Source organism: Eulemur rufifrons, chromosome 16 (genome assembly GCF_041146395.1).
Source record: "Eulemur rufifrons isolate Redbay chromosome 16, OSU_ERuf_1, whole genome shotgun sequence".
NCBI lineage: Eukaryota > Metazoa > Chordata > Mammalia > Primates > Lemuridae > Eulemur > Eulemur rufifrons.
In genome coordinates this window covers 74847116-74870010 of record NC_090998.1, presented here as the reverse complement: position 1 = coordinate 74870010, position 22895 = coordinate 74847116, and the positions used below count along the sequence as shown (strand labels likewise).

Genomic DNA, 22895 nt, shown 5'->3' with positions numbered 1-22895 from the left:
GGCCAATAAGCATGTGAAAAGATCTCAACATCATTAGCCATCAGGGAAATGCAAATCAAAAGCACAATGAGATATCACTTCATACCCACTAGGGTGGCTACTATCAAAAAGATAGATAACAACAAGAGTTAGCAAGGATGTGGAGAAATTGGAACTCTCATAGACTGCTGGTAAGAATGTAAAATGGTACAGCCACTTTGGAAAACAATCTGACAGATCAGAGTTGCCGTAGGACCTAGGAATTCCACTCTTAGGTACATACCCCAAAGGAGCTGAAAACTTCTGTCCACACAAAAACTTATATATGAATGTTCAAAGTAGTATCAATCATAACAGCTAAAAACTAGAAACAATTCAAATGTCCATCAACTGTTGAATGGATAAAGAAAATGTGGTCTATCTATATAATGGAATACTATCAGCAATAAAAAGGGACAAATTACTGTTACATGCTACAACACACGTGAACCTGAACAACATTATGCTAGGTGAAAGAAGCAGGCACAAAATACTACAAAAAGTATGATTCCATTTACGTGAAATGTCTGGAAAAGGCAAATCTGTAGAGACAGAAAACAGTTTGGTGCTGTATGGTACTAGGGGTAGGAAGAGGATTAACCACAAATGGGCATAAGGGATCTTTTCTGGGAGGATGGAAATGTTCTAAAACTGGATGGTGGTAATAGTTGCACAACTCTGTGAATTTACTAAACATCCACAAATTCTAGTCTTAAAATGGGTTAACTTCATGGATGGAAATTATACCTCAGTAAGTCTTTTTTAAATGTATGCATGCTGATCTCTCTCTTTGGACTACTTTTCTCCCACTTACTTACTTGGAAAACCACTTATCCTTCAGAATTCATCTGATCTGTGAGGTCTCCAGCATTCTCCCAAGGCAGAATTTGTCCCTACTTTGTCCCACTTCTTACAGTCCTTGTCATGTTGCAGTACAATTATTTTTCTCCCTTGCTAGATTCTGTGCTTCTTAGGGAAAGAGAGTAAAGTGCCTGACATACACTAATCCCTCAATAAATGTTTCATTAATGAATGAATAAAGGAATGTTCAAAAAATAGTCAATTCAGCTTAACTAACAAATAGCTATTAAATACTGACTATGTACAAAATGCTTCAGAAAGAATACAGATGTTTAGCTAAAGTTACATAATGACCGATACTAGTTCCATTTTTTTTAAGTACTTATTATATCCAAGCCCATTATCTTGTCTAATTCTCCTAGCCACTCTAGGGGTAAGTATTAATATCATTACCTCCAATGCACAGATGAGGAAACTAGGCTTACGAAGGCCTGAGTCACATGGCTAGCTAGTATGTCACGAAGCTCGGATTCAAACCCAAACCAATGCTATGGTCACTCTGCTATATGGACACTACATAAAAGTGAAACAAAGTGCTTTCTTTTTAAGGGTTTATAATGTATTATATTTATTAGAACATATTTCAAATGTTTTATTATATTCCAACAGCCTGAAAATGTCTGGATGAAATTTTTTTAAATTTGCTTTGGGCTGTTTTCTGCACTTCTAGTACTTTTGTGACTTGCTAAAATATTTATACTGTGTCAAGACATACAGAAAATAATGATCATATTATATCGAATTACACTACTCTTTTCATTTAAATCTTAACTTCTTCACGCTTTTAATTGTAAACACTGCTCTAGTAAAGGCCAAAAAGGTGACACATTATCTTCCCAGCATCCTATTAATTTGTATTGCCACCTGCTACGGAAACAAAGATTTTTTTTCCTCTTACTAGAAATAGACATGTTTATCACACCACAAAAAGTAACTTTTCCTAGTTTGTAATAATTTTTATTTAACAAAACAGGTGCTATCCACCTAAGGCAGCTACCATAGAAATAATGCAACTGACTGAGAGTCTATTTGCCTAAAGGTTTTACATTATGTTTATGCTGTCTGAAAAATTAAAGATTTGACACCAACATTTTCTGAAAAGATCTCTTGGTGCATCAACTGATTATTCAATGAGGATGAAATAGGAAAACCTACTAAAATTTTAAAATAAAAAACAAATTTCTTGGTTCATATACCTTAAACCCACTGGGATCATTCCTGCCCCTCGGATCTCTCTCAGTCCAGACCTTTGGTACTCAAGTGTGGCGCACAGACCAGCAGGCTCAGCACTATCTGGGAGCTAATCGGAAGTGCCAAACCTTAGTTTGGAATCACTGTGTCCCTCTGCAACCCCACAGGGCTCCCGCCTCAACCAGCAAACCCCACCTTGAACACCATCTCTTTCCATTACATCCATTCACAATCCCATCAACCCAAGTTATTTCCTAATCCTAAAAGTCATTCCCCCTTTCCCTCTTTATCCCTCATTCCCTCCCATCTGGCCCCTTCTGGCTTTCTTCCTTTCCTGGCTTATTATCTGTTGCCCTCTACTGAAAGGCAGGAACAGGGGCTGAGTTTGCCTTAGACACTGCTTTGACACCTTCCTCTGGAACAGTGCCTGGGTCGTAGGGGGTGCTCAACAGATGTGTGATGAATGAATCAAAAAGATCTGTTTATAGGCCATATCAGTGTTGAAAACCTTATTTGTCCATCTGTCTAACCAATATGTCATTTCCTGCAATGTCCTGATCAATACTAATCAATACTAAATACTCATTGCCATAGAGTATTTACATACACCTACACTTCATAGATAACATTTTAACAGGCAAAAAATGTCTACAAGAAATCAATTTCCAGAGCTTTGATATCCAAAGAAGTATCTAAATATAAATGTAACCATAAAGTAATGAATTAATTTCTCCAAGCCACACAGGAAAATCAGCCTCATTATTTCAATAGTACAGTGTTACCAAAATAGCAAGCTCAAAGGCAATTAACTTATAATTTCTAATAAAATAGGCTATTACCTTAACTGTAAATAGTGATGCTGAAATTTTTTTCCTTGGCTTCATTAGATGAAAATATAATAGGGCCATTTCTAGGTAGGAGTCTCTTATCAACCTAAAATGATATAACATTGTATTTATAAAAAATAGCTTCACTACTCATAATCATTTGCATCATTTGCCAACAATTTCTGAGCTGATGAAAGGTAAAAATTGGCAAAACCAGCATCTGTCCCAAACTCACACCCTCTTTTCATAGCACTTTTGGCCACAGGTACTAGCATCTTCCTCCCTAATAAAATTGGAAGCTCTTGAAGAGAGCTGAACATTCTACCTTGTCCTTTGTTGGTAATACTCCATGCTATGACTGCTATTAAGCCCAACATTAAGACCATTCTAGAATGTTCTAGCACACAAGGCACTAAAGAAGTGAAGGCCAAGACTGGAGGAACCTATCCTGAAAAACAGGCCTTTCACTACCCTCTACATTAATTGAAATGGAAAGAAACACATGGAGTTATACAATTCCACATCCAGGGGAGGAACTTCTGGTTTACAAGTCAGTAATCTAGAGGAAGCCCCAGCAATCCTGGGACTGACAGCAGACCTGGGTACAGGCCAGAAATGATTCACAGTCCAGTACACCACTGGAATGACAGCCGTCATCTACCATTACTATGAAGGAGGCCTTGGTTCGGGCACAAGAGTAACAAGTTTGAGAGGGACCCCAGGCACTACCCCTGCCATGAACAGGCCACCCAGTCCTTCCACCTTGCGTAGTCGACATAATACAGAACACAGGGCTCAAACCAAACACACATGGCTTCAACAATGGAAAGGTACATTTTTTACCCTGAGTTTTGATCATTTCTCAAGCTTAGTTGTACAGCTTCATATAAACTCTCAAGTTGTACATTTGGAGATTTCTCTTCCATCTGCATTTGACGTTCTATTTTGCCTGGAAAAAGAAAAAGATATACAAAGAAGATTTTTCCTTTTTCTATCAATTTAGAACTTAAGAACAAGTATTTCATGCTGGAAATTCGGGAAATCTGATGGGCTGTCCTTTTGTCTGTCTGTATTTCTTGCAGGAAGGTAAGTGGGGAAAGATCTATTGCTTCCTTCTCCAGGAATCTCAGGATTCCCCTGCCTTCAGCTGGCCACATTGAGTCAAGACTCCTTTGGCTTTCCTGATACAAATAGTCTTATCATCTTATTTTTCTCTCCATTTCCTTACTTTGTGCTTCCACCACCTCCTGAATCTCATTCCTTTTTCCTACATCCATTTTCCTCTTTTCCCTGTCTACTTTACAGATATCAGGGAAAACATCCGCACTCCCATGTTTATTGCAGCACTATCCACAATGGCCAAGATAGGGAATCAACCTAAGTGCCCTTCAAAGGATGAATGGATAAAGAAAATGTGGTATATGTACTTTGGAATATTATTCAGCCTTAAAAAACAAGAAAATCTTGTCATTTGCAACAACATAGATGAACCTGGAGGACATTACGCAAGGTGAAATAAGCCAGGCACAGAAAGAAAAATACCCCATGATATCACTTAATTGTAGAACACTAAAAAAATCAAACTCACAGAAGTAGAGAGAGAGTAGCATGGTGGTTGCCAGAAAGTAGAGGGTGAGAGGATTGGGGAGTGGGGAGATGTTGGTCAAAGGGTACAAAGTTTCACTCAGACAGGAGGAATGAGTTCTGGAGATCTATTGTACAGCATAGTAATGATAATTAATGATCACATAGTGTATACTTGAAAATTGCTAAGAGTGTAGTTTTTAAATGCCCTCTCCATAAAAAAGTAATAATATGTGAGGTGACAGATATGTCATTAGCTTAATTTAATCATTCCACATTGTATACATATACCAAAACATCACATTATACCCTGTAAATATATACAATTTTTATGTCAATTAAAAATAAGTTTAAAAAAATTTTTTTTATTTCAGCTCATTATGGGGTTACAAAAGTTCAGGTTATATATATTGCCCATGCCCCCCCATCCCCCCCGAGTCTGAGCTTCAAGCGTGTCCATTCCCTAGACAGTGCACATCTCACTCATCAAAGCACAAACTTAAGGGGGGAAAAATGCTAAAACATTAGCCAATGCTTGAAAACTCTGCATGGTGATACAAATGGTCCAGCCCCCGCACAGCTCCCAGCCCTCAGGGTGAGCCGCAGCCTTCAACTGTAGGCTCTAGCAGAGCACCTGGGTAGCAAAAGGGGCAAGAAAGGGAAATCTTATAATCACTGTAAAAAGGATCTCAGTTTCCACGCAGCCTGTGGAAAGGGCACAGGGCTGACCAGTGTCAAATTCACATCTGGGCACTATCATTTAATAGCTGCTGATTTTTGGAAAGTGACTTAACCAGACTACACCTCATTCTCCTAATCTGTCACCCGGGATTAGTCATGCCTACCTTGAAGAGCTGTTGTAAAAGTTAGCAATATGGGATATAAAACATTGACTGCAGTGCCTAGTGTGTAATAGATGCTCAGTAAATGAGAGCAATCATCATCATCTTTTTCTCGCAGCTAAAATGGCCACAATAAAATTATACGAGGATATTATGCAAATAGGTATTATATGTAAGTTGTAAGTATAAGTATGCTATAGCTATTTAATTTCAATGGTATGAATCTCTTGGTTACACAAATTAACCAAAATGTTTAGCTAAGTAATGAAATGATATAGAAAAAATATCTTCCAAGCATTGTTTAAGTAATATTATTTATAGCTAAATGGCTGATGCTGACCTTTTTTAGTTAAACATGAAACTCTGTATAAGAGAAGGGTCAATTATAATTATAAAAGAAATGAAGTAGTAGTACTTTTTTTCTTTCTATATATATAAACTTAAAATAAGCAGTGTTCTTTCTAAAACTGAGTTTGGCAGAGATACCAATGTGTTTAGTTATCACCAAGCCCTTTGCAAAATCAGTAATTTTTATAGTCAGTAACCACAATTTCCAGAAGCCTATTCTCAATAGGAAAAACATTCCACTAATTTTATCATAGTTCTGACCCCAAATGCATCTTACCTTTCTGAAAAAGGATTTCAGCTTCCACCTCATGTTCCTGTATTGCTGTTGTCTTGCAGAGCTTCCAAGCCATTTCAAACAGATGGAGAGCAGGTAACCACTTAGAGGGGTCCTTCCTTTTATGGTTATAATATATTTGCTTGGCCACTGTATGTCCTAAAAGAAAAACAGTGGTGGGGGGAGAACAGTAAAATATGTAGTGTTTATAACAAGCCTGCGAGGTCCAGATTGCTCTCACAGTAATGACATCTATTAAGAACGCTGGTGGTCTGCACAGTCTTTAGCATCCAAGAAATGTTTTAAAGGGGCACAGTGAACTACAACAATAACCTTGCAAAACTTAATCTTTTTTAAAATTTCAGGCCGGGCGCGGTGGCTCAAGCCTGTAATCCTAGCACTCTGGGAGGCCGAGGCGGGTGGATCGCTCAAGGTCAGGAGTTCAAGACCAGCCTGAGCAAGAGCGAGACCCCATCTCTACTAAAAATAGAAAGAAATTATATGGACAACTAAAATATACATAGAAAAAATTAGCCGGGCATGGTGGCGCATGCCTGTAGTCCCAGCTACCCGGAAGGCTGAGGCGGTAGGATCGCTTAAGCCCAGGAGTTTGAGGTTGCTGTGAGCTAGACTGATGCCACGGCACTCACTCTAGCCCGGGCAACAAAGTGAGACTCTGTCTCAAAAAAAAAAAAAAAAAAAAAAAAAAAATTTCAAAATATTAACGGGATATAGATATTTTTGATACATGGCTTAAGTTGGGGCTATAAATGTCCCTGTCACCCAAATAGTGTTCATTACACCTATTAGGTGGGTTTTTGCCCTTTCCCTTCTCTCCCCTCCCCCCCCCCCGCTTGATGTCCAGTGACTTTTACTTTCCTCTGTGTATCTTGTGTGCCCATTGGCTAGTTCCAATTTATTAATTTTCAACGCTTTCTTGTTTTTAAAATAAAGGATAGTCTCTCAAGTCTCTTTCAGTTCTAAAATTTCTCAATGTTCTGCAAAACAACTTCCATGCTCCTAACATGAGGTTGTTAGTAAAGAAACATCTGGAAGTTTTATGTAGTTCCCAATAAAATTTGCATAAATTAATAGGCAGCAATTTTCTTCCTATTAAGTGAAAGGGGCGGCCTTGCTTAGTACCTGAGTGAGAAATCTTTCTCCACCTGTGCCGTGAGCACCTACTAAGCCTTTCCACCCTACATTAAGCACTATAGCAGTCACTTACTATGCATTTTTCTTGTCATCCCAATTACATAGCAAACCCATAAAGGACAGGGCCACATGCTACGCTTCTTATATGGTCCCACCATCACTTAACATGATGAAGGACTGTGGTATGGAAGAGGCATTAAACTTTACCTGTGTGGTCTCAAAGACAGACATTTATTTAATAAATATTTTCTGAGTGCTTAAGCACTGGATAAAAATGAGAAATGAGAATAAGAAGAGCTAAGATTTATTAAATGCTTCCTACATGCCAGGCACCATCTCAAGTACTTAACATGCATTATTCACATGATCCACATTCACAACTGAGTGCAGACCATGATTATGCATATTTGACAAGAGGACACAGCAATGGTTCAGTGAGGTTTAAGTAACTTGCCCAAGGTCACATGGCTAGTAAATAGCAAGGACATAACTTGAACCTAGGCAGTCTGGCTCTAGGGCCTACACCCTACACAACAATATTGCACCACCGTTTAAGAGGCAGATCACAGAGCTTAGTGTTTAACGGAGAATACGAACAGCCAGACAGGCAATCAAAATACTATGTGGCCAATCGTAGCGCAAGGCACTGTGATAGCAGATTAAAGGAACCCCGGCCCAGATCCGGGAAAGGTCAGGGAAGTCTTCACAGAGAACGTGGCTGGTTAGGCTGACAGTTGATGACTGCCTTCTCTTTGGGAATTATAAAGAAGAAAAACATTGGCATAAAGAGTAGTAGGTAACTAGCGGAAATACTACATTGATAGGATAGTTGAACAAAACACACACGATAAAGATATAAACAGAAAGGGCGTGTAGGATTGCCGAGCACACATGCTGGGTTCTAGCAGAAGTGGGAGATCCTGGCCAGTCACAGGTGCTGCCATGTCATCTGAGGCTTGGAACAAGTTCCTACATGCCTCTGGGCCTTGAGTGTCTTCCTCTGAAAAAACGAGGCAGCAGAACTAGAAAACAGCAAAGTCCCTTTGGGCTCTGAAATCTTCCAATTCCATGATATTATACCCTACAAAGGATTTTTTAAAGACCTAGAACTTTTTGCAAACTTTTTGCAAACATTCCTTTTAGTGTAATAGGAATGGCAAGATGGGGGAGAACGTCTCAGTCTCTTTCTCTCTCTCTTTCTCTGTCTCTCCCTCTCTCTTATCTGGGAAGAAGTTACTGAGCCCTTTCTCTGGACCAGGCAGAATGGTAGCACACTGCCAAGAATATGGAGATGAAGACGCCAAGTCCTTGCTTCCAGGAGACTCCCAAAAGAGTGAGGAGGCCAGGCTTGGAACAGGAAGAATAGCTCACACCTACAAAGCTCTCCCAACAAGCGAGGCACCCTTCAAAACACATTACACATTCTGCTCTCTTAAGCCCACAAGAAGCCGGTGGTATTGGTACTTATCCACACTTCATGGGGGAGGAAATGGAAACACAGGGAAGTTAAATAACTTGTTCAAGGGAATTGAAAAGAATACTTTCTCCATAGTCCACACTTTTAACCCCAACAGTTACCAGTTGTGATTAGATCCCAGGCAAGAAGAGAAAGAAAACATATGATCTTATCATTTGTCCAATACAATCCCATGTCAATACATCTCCCATTTTTACATATTTTATTTGTTTCAAATTATACTGCTGTTAATTCATATAAGACAAAAATATCAAAGATCTTCATGTGATTGTGGCACATATGTATGTATATATAAATATATATCAGTAGTACTATTATATTACTAGTGCTATATATAATATATACTACATATTATAACATATATTAAAATATATACTATATGTACTATGTAATAGGGTACTAATATATAATAATAGTACTTGAATTGTCTTCTAGATTTTTGTTAAAATTAGAATTGTTACAGAAATTATTATTTACTCTCTCTCCCTAACTAGACAGTAGGCCCTTTGAGGGCAGAGGTGATGACTGGCTTCCTATTATATGCCCATTTCCCATTATTCTTGCACATAAGTGGCCTTCAATAAATGTTTGTTGATTGAATAAGTGTAAAAAATTTAAGTGATTTTCATTCACTTCTATTACACAATCAGGAATTCACTTTTTCATCTAATAAGGAAGCTCAAGGTTCAGTCATTAATGGAAAAAACAATCTTAAACAATTATGATGCTTATTTTGGTTTTATAAAAATAATCTCAAAATATTTTTTTCTATCGGAGGCTTTCACAAAGAAAAAATGTAAATGGCTCTATTCTTGTGATTCAATCTATACTATAAAGAAAAACTGTCAAGAATGCATCAAGTCACAGATGATTTTGTGCTTTATAATATTGAAATGCTCCTTTTTCCAGTAAATATCAACTCTGTGAAAAAGATGTCCTGAAACTGACGTTGTTTTGACAGGCAACCTGCTTTTGGTTTTGTTTTTTTAAGTCTGTATTTAATATAATATACCAGAAAGCAAGCTGTTCAACTTCAAGTGAGTCTAAAACACAGCAACAGTATTGTCATTGAGTGGTGACACATCTTCAAGATTAGTAAGTCAGAAAAGCAGAGAATACATTTGGTTTAACACAATCTGTACGATTTAACACAATCTGTACTTTCAGTTCCTGTAGAAATCAAATGTCCTGATAATATAAGAAATTGTGGACTAAAAATACAGGAAGAATAGCTCCTGTGAGATTAGCAAGCTGGAAGGAATTCGAGAAGACAACTAAGCCAGCCTAACTTCATTAAGTAAGGATATTTACCAATATAGAGGGAAAGTAATTTACATAAAGTAATAAAATTCATATCTGATGATGATCATAATCATATAATAACAATGATCAGTAATAACAATGAAAGAGAGGAGCAGAAGGCAGATAAGGAGAAGAGTCTGGACAGGTGACAACTTGAGTGTGTCCTTGTTGACTCCCCTTCCCAAATCCAATCCAACCATCAGCCTCTCCTGAGCTGAGCTGTGCAGTCCCTAGAAGGTGCTGGTAAGAATAGAAACAGCTGGTACAGGATTTTCTGTACTCTGGACTGGACAAGAGCCTTGGAACCAGAGTCAGGAAGCCTTGGGTCAAAGATGAGAGACAGTATCCTGGAGAGAGCTTGAAACAATGTGGGTGAGCTCTGAAGAAAGTCAGCTCTGGCTGCCTGTTTCCTTGGTTTCTGAGGAGGTGTGAGGGGCCTGAAAATGGGCTGAGTGCTCTCCACCCCTAAAGCTGAACAATGCTGGCCTTTGCCGCTTCTCCTGGTGCCTCAACAAGGAACTGAACTCTTGAAGGCTTGTACAACGCCAACCCACAGAGGGAAAACTGGCTACTCTTCACCACCACTTAGAGCATTGCCGCTGCTGGAATTAATCCAACAGCTGGACCTTAAAGCACAATAAGTAGACAAAGTAAAATAGCCCAACAAAGAAGATCCAGCAGCCAGCAAGAGGAAGAACAAATATGACCTCCAGAAAAGGTGACAGTAGTAAAATAAAACTGATTGAGGGTAAAATGACAACTTGAATTAAAAAAATAAGAACATATATAGAAATATAAAGTTTTCAGATAATTTTGGGAGGATGATCAATGCTGAAATCTGAATTAATGATCAGAAAGATCAAACAGAAGTAGCTCAAATCACAGGTGATACAAGTAAATGGAAATTATAAGAGAAAACATAATAGACTTGGAAGGCAGACCAACACTTGACACACAAATAATAATATTCAACCCTTAATAGTACTTACCATGGTCCAGGCACTGGTATAAGCATTTAACTCATTTAATCTTCTCAACAATCCTATGAGGTAAGTGCCATTATTATCCCCTTAATGTTTATGTCCTTCAAAATTCATATGTTAAAACCTAACATCCACGGTGATGGTATTAAGAGGTGGGGACTTTGGAAGGTGATTAGGTTATAAGCGCTCTGCCCTCCTAAATGGAATTAGTGAACATCCTTATAAAAGAGGCTTGAGAACACCTGTTTGCCCCCTCTGCCATGTGAAGTGCCATCTATGAAGCACAGCAAGTCCTCAGCAGACACTAAATCTGCCAGTGCCTTGTTCGTGAGCTTCTCAGCCTCCAGAACTGTGAGCAATAAATTTCTGTTGTTTATAAATTACCCAGTCTAGGGTATTTTGTTATAGCAGCCCAAACAGACTAAGACATCCTCATATTTAAGATGAGGAAACTAAGGCACAAAGAAGTTAAGTCACATGCTGAAGATTTGAAACTAGGCAGGTTGGCTCTAGCTATACTAGTTAGGAGCTGAAGAAGAAGAAAGAACAGAGAGTGACTAGGTAATTATCAAGAAAGAAGAATTTTTCTCAGAGCTAGAAAAAGTTTTGTCTGCAGATTGAAAGGATTTATTGGGTTCTAGGCAAGAAAAGAAAATTTTTACACCCAGACATATGCTAGTAAAATTCCTGAACTACAGAGACAAAAGAAGAAATCTTGCAAGTTTTCAGACAGAAAGAACAAATTTCTTATCAAAAGAAAAGAAAAATTAAACTGACACTATAGTTCTCATTTGCATCATTCAAAGCTAGAAATGATGGAATAACCTCTATCAAATCCTGAGAGAAAAGGCCACACTCCAAGAACCTGACACTGAGTTGAGATAGCACATCATTCGCCTGTTAGAGTGCAAGAAAAGTATTTGCAGAGAACACAGAATCAGAGAGAAGATCATCTGAGGGAAACACTCCAAACGAAAAATAAAAAAACTCAGTCAACAACCTGTAAAGCACAACAGAGACTGAAAGGCTGAAGACTTTGAAGATGGATGAAAAGGAGGAGGAAGGGGCAGCAGCAGCACTTGCCCAGTGGTGGAATGACTAGGACTGGATGTTATAAATTATAAATAGAGTTTCTTTAAAATGGAAAAAAAATAGTTCAAAGGAGAAACCCTATTTTGCATTAAAAAGTACTAAATGATCTCAGTAAAATCTAGGAGTTGGAGAGAGTAGGAGAGGAGGAGGAAAAACCTGGAGATCTCTATATGGTGAGATTAAAGTAGGAAAGCAAAATTCATCTAAATGTCTCCTCTGATTGGGGCAGCCTGTAAGGGAAGCAGGTGAGAACCTCTTGGTGAGAGGAGACGGTTGGATCTGGGCCACATGTCTGAGTCTGAGGACCGGGGAAGGAAAGATACAATAAATGTCCAAAATATTAACAGGAAAAAGGGGATAAAAACAACTTGATCAAACTGACAAATATAAAAAAACTAAAGTAAAATAAGTAGTAAAGACAAAGGAAAATGTAAAGAATAATAACAACAATAGTACTACCATTTTTTGCATGGCCCCTGTGTGCCAGGCACTGTGAAATACGATATATACTTTATCTCATTTAATTATTCCAAATATATAGGGTAAATAGCCCTATCCCCATTTTGACGATAAGGCATTAGACTCTAAGATCTTAAATAACTCCCAAGATCAGACAACTAAGAAGTAGTAATGCCAAGATTCAAGCCTGGGCCCTTCAGAGCCCGAGCCCCCATCTAGCAGCTTGTTCTGCACTCTCCACCCAGCTTTCCTGTTTCTGCTACCTGTGTGTTAGTCTTCTTTCCACAGCACTGTCCACTAGTTCATTTTTCTTCAAATATTTGAAAAGGGTCTAACATTTACTGAGCACATACTATATCCACCAGAGTGGTGCTAGGTGCTAAGTGTTTTATTTTCATTAGATTTGTACCTTGACTAAAGAATATTTCTTGAACCAAATTTTTTTTACAACAGTTATGTGTGTTCACCATGGAAGATTGAAAGGAAAGAGACAAACAAAAAGAAGAAAATAAACATCATCCATAGTCAACCAGCCAAGGATTGTCTCTGTGAGCAGTTTGGTATAAATCCTTCTTGTCTTTATTTTCCAGTGGCATCATGATGCACAGTATGAGTATGTTGTAATTTTCTGTTTTGTACATTTTCCCGTGTAGTGTGAACATCTTTCCATTATATAAAAATTATTCTGCAACATCATTAGCAGTGATTGCATAGTAGTCTACTGGATGAATAAAGTTTGAAAGCACCATGACTGATTGATTTCAAGCACTGTGCTGGGTGCCTGGGATATCAGGTGGACAAAAGAAAATTGTTCCCTTAAAAATTTTATATTCTGATGCAGGCTTCAAACAAGTACACTGTCCTTAACAACCAATGTGATGAGTGTTACAGTAAGAATAACCAATTAGAAGGGGAGTGGGCATCTCACCCAATCTTGGGGATCAGGAAAAGCTTCTCAGAGGATATGATGTTTAACTGAGAGCCAAAGGATGAACAGAGTTAGAAGAAGTGTATTTGTATGGAGGCTTGGGGAGGTGGGAGAAGGATGTGGGGGGAGTGAGGTTTCTGGGGTAGATCGGTCCAAACTGAGAAAGTAGTATGTGCGAAGGTCCTACAGGGATTCAGAGTGACTGGAGGGCTGGCTGGGAAGAGGGAGGGTAAGCCTGGACCACATCATAGGAAGCCTTTTAAGCAAAAATAAATGGAGAGCATGTATTTTAGGGACAGACTAGGGAAACAGAATACACCAAGGTCGTGAAGATAGGAAACCAGAGAGGGAGGGAGGAGGAAAACTGAGAGAATGCAGTGCCTGAAAATCCAAGTCAAGAGAGCAGAGTTTCAGGAAGTTGTGACTGATTTGCAACAGCAAATGCTGCTGAGGGTCAGAAAATTATATGGTGGAACTGTAAATTAATTCCGTGGTGACCTCATCAAGAGTGGGTTCTCTGGTCCAAATCCAGGCTGAAGTGAGATAAGAAGTGAAGTGGAGGGGAGAAAGGGGGTCGGGCAGAACTCCCCACCCCACCCCCAGGAGTCCTACTGGAACAGGAATAGGGTGTTCAGGTGAGAGAGGCTTAGGGTGGGTTTACTTTGTTTAGTTTGGTTTTTTACTGGTGGAGATTTGGAAACATTTACAAACTGAGGGAACAAAGGAAAAGGACATACTGAGTAAGGAGGGAAGAATATATGTGAGAAAGGAGGCAAAGTGCTGCCGAGTTCCCTGAGAGGGGTGGAAGGAAGGGAGCTGGGGCCGAGCAAGGCGGGAAGGGCTGGCGGCTTCAGCAGGGGGAAGGCTGCTCCCCTGACACAGGAGTGAGGCCAGTTGATTTTTGTTCATGGACAGTACGGTAAGCATTTTTAAAGATATAAGTACTTAATAGCATCAATTATAACCTAAAAGACATAATGTGTTTTTACAAATTCCTCTCCAAAACCTTCTTTACCACTTTGTCATAATTTTTTTTTTTTTTTTTTTTTGAGACAGAGTCTGGCTCTGTTGCTCGGGCTAGAGTGCCATGGTGTCAGCCTAGCTCACAGCAACCTCAAACTCCTGGGCTCAAGCAATCCTCCTGCCTCAGCCTCCCGAGTAGCTGGGACTACAGGCATGCACCACCATGCCCGGCTAATTTTTTCTATATATTTTTAGTGTCCAGCTAATTGTTTTCTATTTTTTTAGTAGAGACGGGGGTTTTGCTCTTGCTCAGGCTGGTCTGGAACTCCTGAGCTCAAAGGATCCGCCCACCTTGGCCTCCCGAGCGCTAGGATTACAGGCCTGAGCCACCACCCGGCCAGTTTGTCATAAATTTAAGGAAGCTAAATAGCAATTTAATGGATAAAAAAAAAGTTTTATTTAAGAAATGTACTTGTATTTTGTGTTTATAGGATTTTTTTTCAGTAAAGTTGCTGAAATATAGAGTAATTTTAAAGTAGATTATGTGGGTATAATTTCAATCTAAATGATTATCTGGGTAAAGCGCAATAACAGTTCAGAGCAAGTAGTGGTTACACCTGTAATAATTACTGTAATCAACTTCATGCTTTATTCATACATAAAGACCATCCATACGTCACACAGACTTTGGCACATGGTAAGTGATCAAAAACTATTTGTTAAATAAATGGAGCCTGAGTATTCATAAATGCCCTTTTAAATGCCCTCATAAGAGAACCTGCCTGAAAACAACTTTAATTTTTTTATCAGTTACTCTAGGACAATATATGTTTAAATGTTCTTACCAATTCTCATTTTTATTTTGGCCAGTAACAGGACATGAGGAAGATAGATATTTGTCAAAGGTTGTAATGGACTTGCATATTCAGTATTTGATAAAGGAAATTCAATTGTTTCTCCCAAATTTAGCATCTATAAAAGAAACATTGCAATGAGCAATTAGTTAATGTGGTTTGGAGCAAGAAAAAAGACAAAACATAAGTTTTTAAGTCTTATGGACACAAAAGCATTCTCACCTGTTCAATAAGAATGTTGTGAGCTTGAGTCAACAAATTGGATTTTTCTGTTTTTAAAAAGTGAGAGTCCTTGAATTTCTCAGCTTTGGTTAAGTCATCCAGCAAAACTAGACTTCTTGCCAGGGTTAACCAAGATCGAGGAGAAATAAATTCATTTCCTTCAAGCAAATGTATTATGTCCTATTAAAATAAAATTATTCCCTTTTATAGTACCGTTTCCAATTCACTGAAACAAGAGCTGGCCATGTTGATTATTATGCATTCAGTATCTAATGGAATTTAAAATTTTTTCTCCTTTTGTTCTAACTGGGATGCCTCTCTAAATATAAATGTGAACAAGGTTTCCTTCCTACCTGAAGGTTTGTTATGATGTCTGTCTTCAAATGCTTTTCTTGTAGGCTAAGGACTACACCTTGCATCAGGAATTCAGCCTGTAGCTCCGTGTCGTCTGCACTTTTTGCCTCCATACATACTTCATTGATGAGGCTCACACAATCTGTCATATCGTTCTCTAAAATAAACAAAGGTGGCTGTTTAAAATGCATCAAGAAAGTGATAAAGTATTTATGTGTAATACCACCGATGTTCATCAAAGAAATAGTGTATAATATCAAAGAACGTGAAGATATTAAGACAGAAAACAAATAGACTCTACACAAAACATGGCAAAGAAATTTGTTGTACTTTGGGGGAAAGTATTAATACCTTAGGATATTCCAGTGCTATAAAAGTAATACAACATTACAAGAAATAATTTGATTTGGGAGATGGATAGAGATGGGTGAATAGAAAGGTATGCAAATAGGTAATTATGAGTCACTGCGAGAACATTTGTTATGTGTCAAGTTGTGATCTAAGAACTCTACATATTTAACCCATTTAATTCTGACAATAGTCCTGTGAAGTAGCTACCATTATCTCCATTTTACAGAGCAGGAAACTGAGACACAGGGCGGCTAAGAGACTTGGCCAAGAAAGACTTGGCCAGGAAGTAGCGGATGCAGCATTCGCACCCAAGCGGGTAGGCTCCAGAATCTGTGCTCTTCACCCCTACTTTTAGCCACTGTCCCAGAGGACAAGAAGACCTGGGCATTAGTCTTTTTAAATCTCCTTGACTGTTTTGCATATACTGGTAACATAATATGCCACTTTCAATGGTACAAAGGACTATTAAAAATGATTATTTTTATTTAATAACCTGAATTTTTAATTTTAGAAACAGATAAAGCTAGAAAGTGATAAAATGTTAACATTATAATAAGATATATCCTAATAAACTCCCCTTCACCTCTGTAAAATTAATTCTTATGAACACATTGACTAAGAAAATAGGGTATTTGTACCTTTCACGATTCCAATGCCACGAATCTGTGCAACAAACGCAGTCACCAGTGCTAAGCGGCACCTCAACCACAGATGAATGTTGAAATATTCTCGAGCATTTAGGGAAATAGGGTCTAAAAACTCATTATCGTCTTTATTTTCAGTGGTCTAAACAAAATTAAAATGATGGTTATATTTCCATTTAGTAATGTCAAAGTTCTAGGGTAAGGCTAAGTGTAAGTTAAGAAAAGCATCTGGTATCATTTCACAGCATTAACATTTTACATTTAGAAATTATTCTTGCACATTCTATAAAACACAAAAAATAGACAAACAAATAAACAAAATCATCCACAAGCCCACAATCTTCTATTAACATTCTGACATACTGTTTTCAGCTTTTCTTTTCTCTCTATACCCATTGTTGAAAAATAGTTTAGTAGTCTAAATTTTTCATTGCAAATTACATTATCAGCTGTCTCCACATCATCAAAAGTTTTTGTAAACATCATTTTAAGGGCTGAAAGTAATAAATAATATTCACTAATGTTTATTTAGTGCTTATTATGTGTCAGGCACTGTGCTACATCCTTTATATACATTATCTTATTCGATCATCCTAACAGCCAAGGGGAGTTCTTATTATTTCCATTTTACTGAGACCTGGAAAGCTTAACTATCTTGCTTACACTCCAAGGCATTTTGGCAGAAGTGGATTTTAAACTTCTGTCTTCCTGAATTTAGAGTCCAGAGTTTTAATACAAAGTGTGACATTGCTATGTGCTGCTCACGTTCCAAATATGTATATTAATTGATTTACCACCCTGGTTATTATACTTTACAAAGGGGTGGTGACTGTCCAGAGCTACTACTGATAGGGAGATGCAAAAGGAGCTTTTTCCAGGGAGGAGGCAACTGTAGACACTTGGGAACTTTAAAATCATTTAGAAGAACCCCTACTTGTTCTAGGAATTTCCTTCTGTGCATCTCTGACAGCTCATCGTGACCAACCAATCGGCAACACCTGCTATCCAGGAGCAGCTAATAGGACTTAAAGGGGCTAGAGTGTGGGCAGACAGGTGGGAAGTTCAGGAAGAGAAGGTCGAGCTGTTCCTGGAAACAAGAGAAAGCAGTGTGCAGAGGCCCACGGGCAGGATGGTGATTAGAATGGGCACATCAAGTACCCAAGGAGTCTAGTATTTAGATTAACAATACAGAAAAAAATGCCCATGGATATAACTTAATCTTTCAATGCTAACATTTCTTGTTACTAATAAAAAGTCAAGTCACACATAATCAAAATCAGGGTTTCTCAATCTTGGCACTACTGACTGATATTTTGGGCCAGATAATTGTTGTCGTGGGCTGTCCTCTATATTATAGGATGTTTAGAAACATCCCTGGCCTCTACCTAGAAGATTCCAGTAGCACCCCCTCTAGTTGTGACAATGAAAATATCTTCCGAGACTGTCAAATAGCCCCTGGGAGGCAAAATCAACCCTGGTTGACAACCAATTGTTCTAAGTCAATTTTTAGGATTGCTTTTTAACACTTTTATTGCTTTTAATATAGAAAGGAATGAATCTCTATTTAGGACAATTAGTTTTACTAATGTAATATTAGAGATTTTATTAGTAATGCGTGAAATAATGAGCAAGGGTTCTATGTGATGAATTTTTATTTTAATCCCAAACAACCCTGTGTTGTTAAATTACTTGATCTTATCAGAGTCCAATCACAGAACCTGTGACACCAGTTGTCCATAGATTTGGGAGCTTCAGTGGAAGAATCTAACTACCAGGAATCCAAAGCAGGAAACAGGCAATGCTGAGGCAATAAATTCAAAAGTGGAGTGAAGAGCAAGTCTTGTGAAACAACTTTATTTGCCAGGTAGATCATAGGGAGACAGCTATACTGACACATCTGGATGGGACTTGAGTGATTATTGTATCTAATTCCATCAGTTCACAAATGAGATTACAGATTTTAAAAGAAAATTTAAAGGACTTGCCCAAGGTATGCCACTTAATAAACAGGACTTAAAAACCGATCTTTTTACTCTGAATTCAATGTTTTTTCTACTTTATCCCTTTGCTTCATACAAATAATTAGTTAAACAATGTCCTAGGATACCAATAGCTATTACACAACAAGTACTGTGAGGATAAACGTTAAATTCATACATACAGATGTTCCTGGAGAGATGGGAGTCTCTGCATCATCCTGTACTTCTTTCTTTTTAAAAAGTTTTGAATCCTGGAGAAGTTGAAGTGTGGAAACTACTATCGCTGCACTGAAATAGAGAATATATTTTAAATGTTATTAGTATTATACTTGTGGCATGTGTATGTTATTTCCTAAGTCTCTTTCTCCAAAAAACTTTTCCACACCCCCAACCACCTCCAAACCAGTTAGGTGCCCTTTGTGCATGCCCCAATAGCACCCTGGTCTTAATCATCCACTTGTACTTATCACACTATTTAACTGTCTATATATTGCTTTACAGCTAATTTGTCTTATTTCCTATTGAAACCCAGAATCTAAGCTGGGCGTGGTGGCTCACACACCTATAATCCTAGCACTCTGGGAGGCTGACGCAGGAGGATCACTTGAGCTCAGGAGTTGGAGACCAGCCTGAGCAAGAGCAAGACCCCATCTCTACTACAAATAGAAAAAATTAGCCAGGCGTGGTGACTTATGCTTGTAGTCCCAGCTACTTGGGAGGCTGAGACAGGAGGATGGCTTGAGCCCAGGAGTTTGAGGTTGCTGTGAGCTATGATGACACCACTGCACTCCAGCTGGGGCAACAGAGTGAGACTCTGTCTCAAAAAAAAAGAAAGTAAAAAGAAACCCAGCATCTAGCATAGCGGCTGGGACATAATAGAAACAAAAAAATATTTTTAAATGAAAATGAGCAAATAGAAGAATAAATAAACAAATGTTTTTAAGACCGAAAACAAAATTTATTGACAATCCTATTAATAAAATGAGCATATATATGTTTTACATACATCAGAATGTGATTTCAGCTTTTTGAGTTATAGAACTGTGTTAGTTATTGCCATTCACTTAGAAACTATTAAGCTAATTTCAGTGTATAGCAGTGCCAGAAAGGAAGTGTACCAAATTAAGAAAATAGAGGCCAGGAGATAGGAATTCTCTTTATTTCCTGTTGCTCTATATACAAAATTTGTATGCACTTTAAACCATTATATTGTCCTGCCTTGTAGAAAGATAAATCTATAATTGACATCACACTACTTCCAAATATTTTAATGATATATATTAAGAGTTTCCTTCTTTTGAAAATCTATTCCAAAACAAAATTCAGAATACAGAACAACCTGTATACCTGAAAATGTTCATCATAATGTTGCTTACAGCACAGAAAAACTAGGTGAAATTCAGATGGACAATACACCCATCCCATTCCCACTTGATATCTCCACTTATATAGGTAATAGAAAGTCACATTTTCAGGTGTTAAGAGTTGAACTTTGTCCCCCCACCAAAAAAAAATTATGTTGAAGTCTTAACCCGCATACCTCAAAATGTGACCTTATTTGAGAATAGGTTCTTTATAGAGGAAATCAAGTTAAAATGAAGTCATTATGATGGGCCCTAATCCAGTAAGACTGACTGGTGTCTCTATAAAAATAAGAAATGTGGACAGAAACAGACATGCAGGGAGGGAGGATGAGGCGAAGACACACAGGCAGAAGACGGCCTTCATCATGCAAAGGAGTGATGCATCTGTAAGCCCAGGAACACCAAGGATTGCTGGCAAACACAGAAGCTAGAAGAGGCAAGGAAGGACTCTCCCCTAGAGCCATCAGAGTGAGCACGGCCCTGCCAACACTTGATGTAGGACTTCTGGCCTCCAGAACTGTGAGACAATAAAATTTTGTTGCTCTCAGGCACCCAGTTTTTGGTAGTTTGTTACAGCAGCCCTAGCAAATGAGTGACAATAGGATAAAACAGACCCTTGCTTTCACCACGTCCACCCAAACCTGCTCCTTGTCCATGTCCTCCCCCCCAGACACAGAACCCAGCAGTCGCCGTTGTTTCATCTCTCTGACTCGCACTGTGTGTTCAATCCATCAGCTTCACTTTCAAAATACAGCTCTTCACCCCTCCACTGCTAGCACCCTCGTCCAAACCACTATCATCTCCAGGCTGGACAACACTGGTAGCTTCCTACCCAGTCTCCTGCCATGGCTCTTGCCCCTGCAGTCCTGGTCCCCACACAGCAGACACAGTGATCTTTTCAAGATGTAAATCAGATTTACATGTTCCAGAGGCCTTCCATGTCCCCGGAAGATGGTCAGTGAACCACCTGCTTTGGGTCAGTTACTGAGGTTTCTGACCTAGTATATGATCAGTTTCATCAGTGTCCATGGATGCTCGTGAGAAGGTTTCATCTATGTTTCTAGGCTCTCGGAGTATGTATACATGCTCAACGTTTAAATTATATTTTTAAATCCCCCTTTTTTTTGGTCAATGTGTTGTATTGATATTAAAAACTGAAAGTATTGTGCTAACATTGGCCACAGAAATTTTCTCTATTTTTCCCCATGACAATCCTTTTGTAAAAAAAAAAAAAAGATGACAGCTGATATTTACTGAGTGTTTACCACCTGTCAGGTCCTACATTAAGTGCTTTCTGTGAATTAATTCATTTATTCCCCACCACAAATCTACAAGGTGGATACAAGTTGAGCATCCCCTATACCAAGTCAAAAATGTTCCAAAATCTGAAACTTTTTGAGCACTAACATGACGCTCAAAGGAAATGCTCATTGGAGTGTTTTGGGTTTTGAATTTTGGGAGTTGGGATGCTCAAACTGGATAATACAAATATTCCAAAATCTGAAAACATCCAAATCTGAAACATTTCTGGTCGCAAGCATTTCAGATAAGGGATACCCAACCTGTACTATCGTCATCCCTATTTTCCGGATCTGAAAATGGAGACACAGAAATGTTAAATAACTTGCCCAAAGTCACACAGCTAGAAAGAGGAGCTGGGAACAGAGCCCAGGCCATCAGCCCTGAGCCTGTGCTCTCAACCATTGTGCTATGATGCCATCTCTGTATTTTCACACTTCTAACAAGTTTGGATTTGTTGATATTGGTATGGTGTTAGCAACATATTCACAACTGCTATATAGTCACTGTTGACTGTACCTTTTATCCATATAAAAGCTCCTTTGTGTCCGGTTCAATGCCCTTTGCCTTACATTCTACTTAGGATCATAGGAATATTGTCACCCTTGCTTTATTTCTTTATCTTTTGTTAGTATCTGTGATCATTCTTTTATTTTTAAAAATGTCTAGAACATTTTGACAGTAATTTATGATGCAATTTTATATTTATTACTTTGAGTAGCATTCCTCTTCTGTTCTCCTGAGAAAAGCATCAAACATCCCCATCCTTCTGGGACACTATTTTCCTTCCTCTGCCTCTCCCCCTCCTCCCCTTAGTTCTTAGTGGGGGCTTCCAAGTTCTTTTGTGACTCTGCCTCCTCGGCCATGGAGCTTGGGTCCAGGGATGGGTACCTGAACCAAGCTGAGCCAACCAGAGCACTTCTTCAATATCTGAACCTGGAGCAAGAGACAGTCTCGATCTCTCTCTGTGTCAACTGGTGGCATTAGCAGCCTTGATCTAGTGGCAGACAAGTGTCCAGCTCTGTAGAGGAAGCTAATTAGATCAAATAAAGCCAACACATAGTCTGAAAGAGATAAGACGGAATGAGAGAATCCCAGGAACATACAAAACTCTGATCTCAGTAAACCCTCACCCATCCTTACTTCTATCTTCTCCTGCCTTATAATCGTATGAATCAGAAAATTTCCCCTTTTGCCAGGGTTGGTTCAAGTTAGGATAGGTCGTTTGCTATCAAAAATACCCTATAGAATCCAGGGAACTTTGACAAATTTTGCATTTATTGCCATTATAAACATGCCTTGTTTTCTTCTATTATTTTACGCTTTCTAGGTTTATTATTTTTCCTTTGTTTTATGTCTTTTGCTATAGAACTATTTTGCTTTTATTTTCCACACTGATTTGAGAAATACATATTCTGATGTGTGTTTATATGTATATATATTGTTTTTGGTTATTTTTAATATTTTCCAAAACACACTTCCCCATTAACCCATCTTAAAAACATAATTTTTCTCTATTTCCCA

The 22895-nt window shown here is 38.4% G+C and overlaps 1 protein-coding gene across 1 annotated transcript in view; it reads right to left on the bottom strand.

Annotated features, from left to right (window-relative positions):
- The window catches only part of CFAP54 (cilia and flagella associated protein 54), a 282672-nt gene that overhangs the window by 73050 nt on the left and 186727 nt on the right, over window positions 1-22895 (bottom strand). Inside the window, exons 52-59 of the mRNA XM_069491252.1 lie at window positions 18891-18996; window positions 16724-16871; window positions 15734-15891; window positions 15381-15560; window positions 15150-15276; window positions 5949-6104; window positions 3741-3846; window positions 2910-3003 (exon numbers count right to left, since the gene is read on the bottom strand). Coding sequence (XP_069347353.1) covers window positions 2910-3003; window positions 3741-3846; window positions 5949-6104; window positions 15150-15276; window positions 15381-15560; window positions 15734-15891; window positions 16724-16871; window positions 18891-18996 — 1075 coding nt within the window. The remainder of the gene's footprint in view (window positions 1-2909; window positions 3004-3740; window positions 3847-5948; window positions 6105-15149; window positions 15277-15380; window positions 15561-15733; window positions 15892-16723; window positions 16872-18890; window positions 18997-22895) is intronic.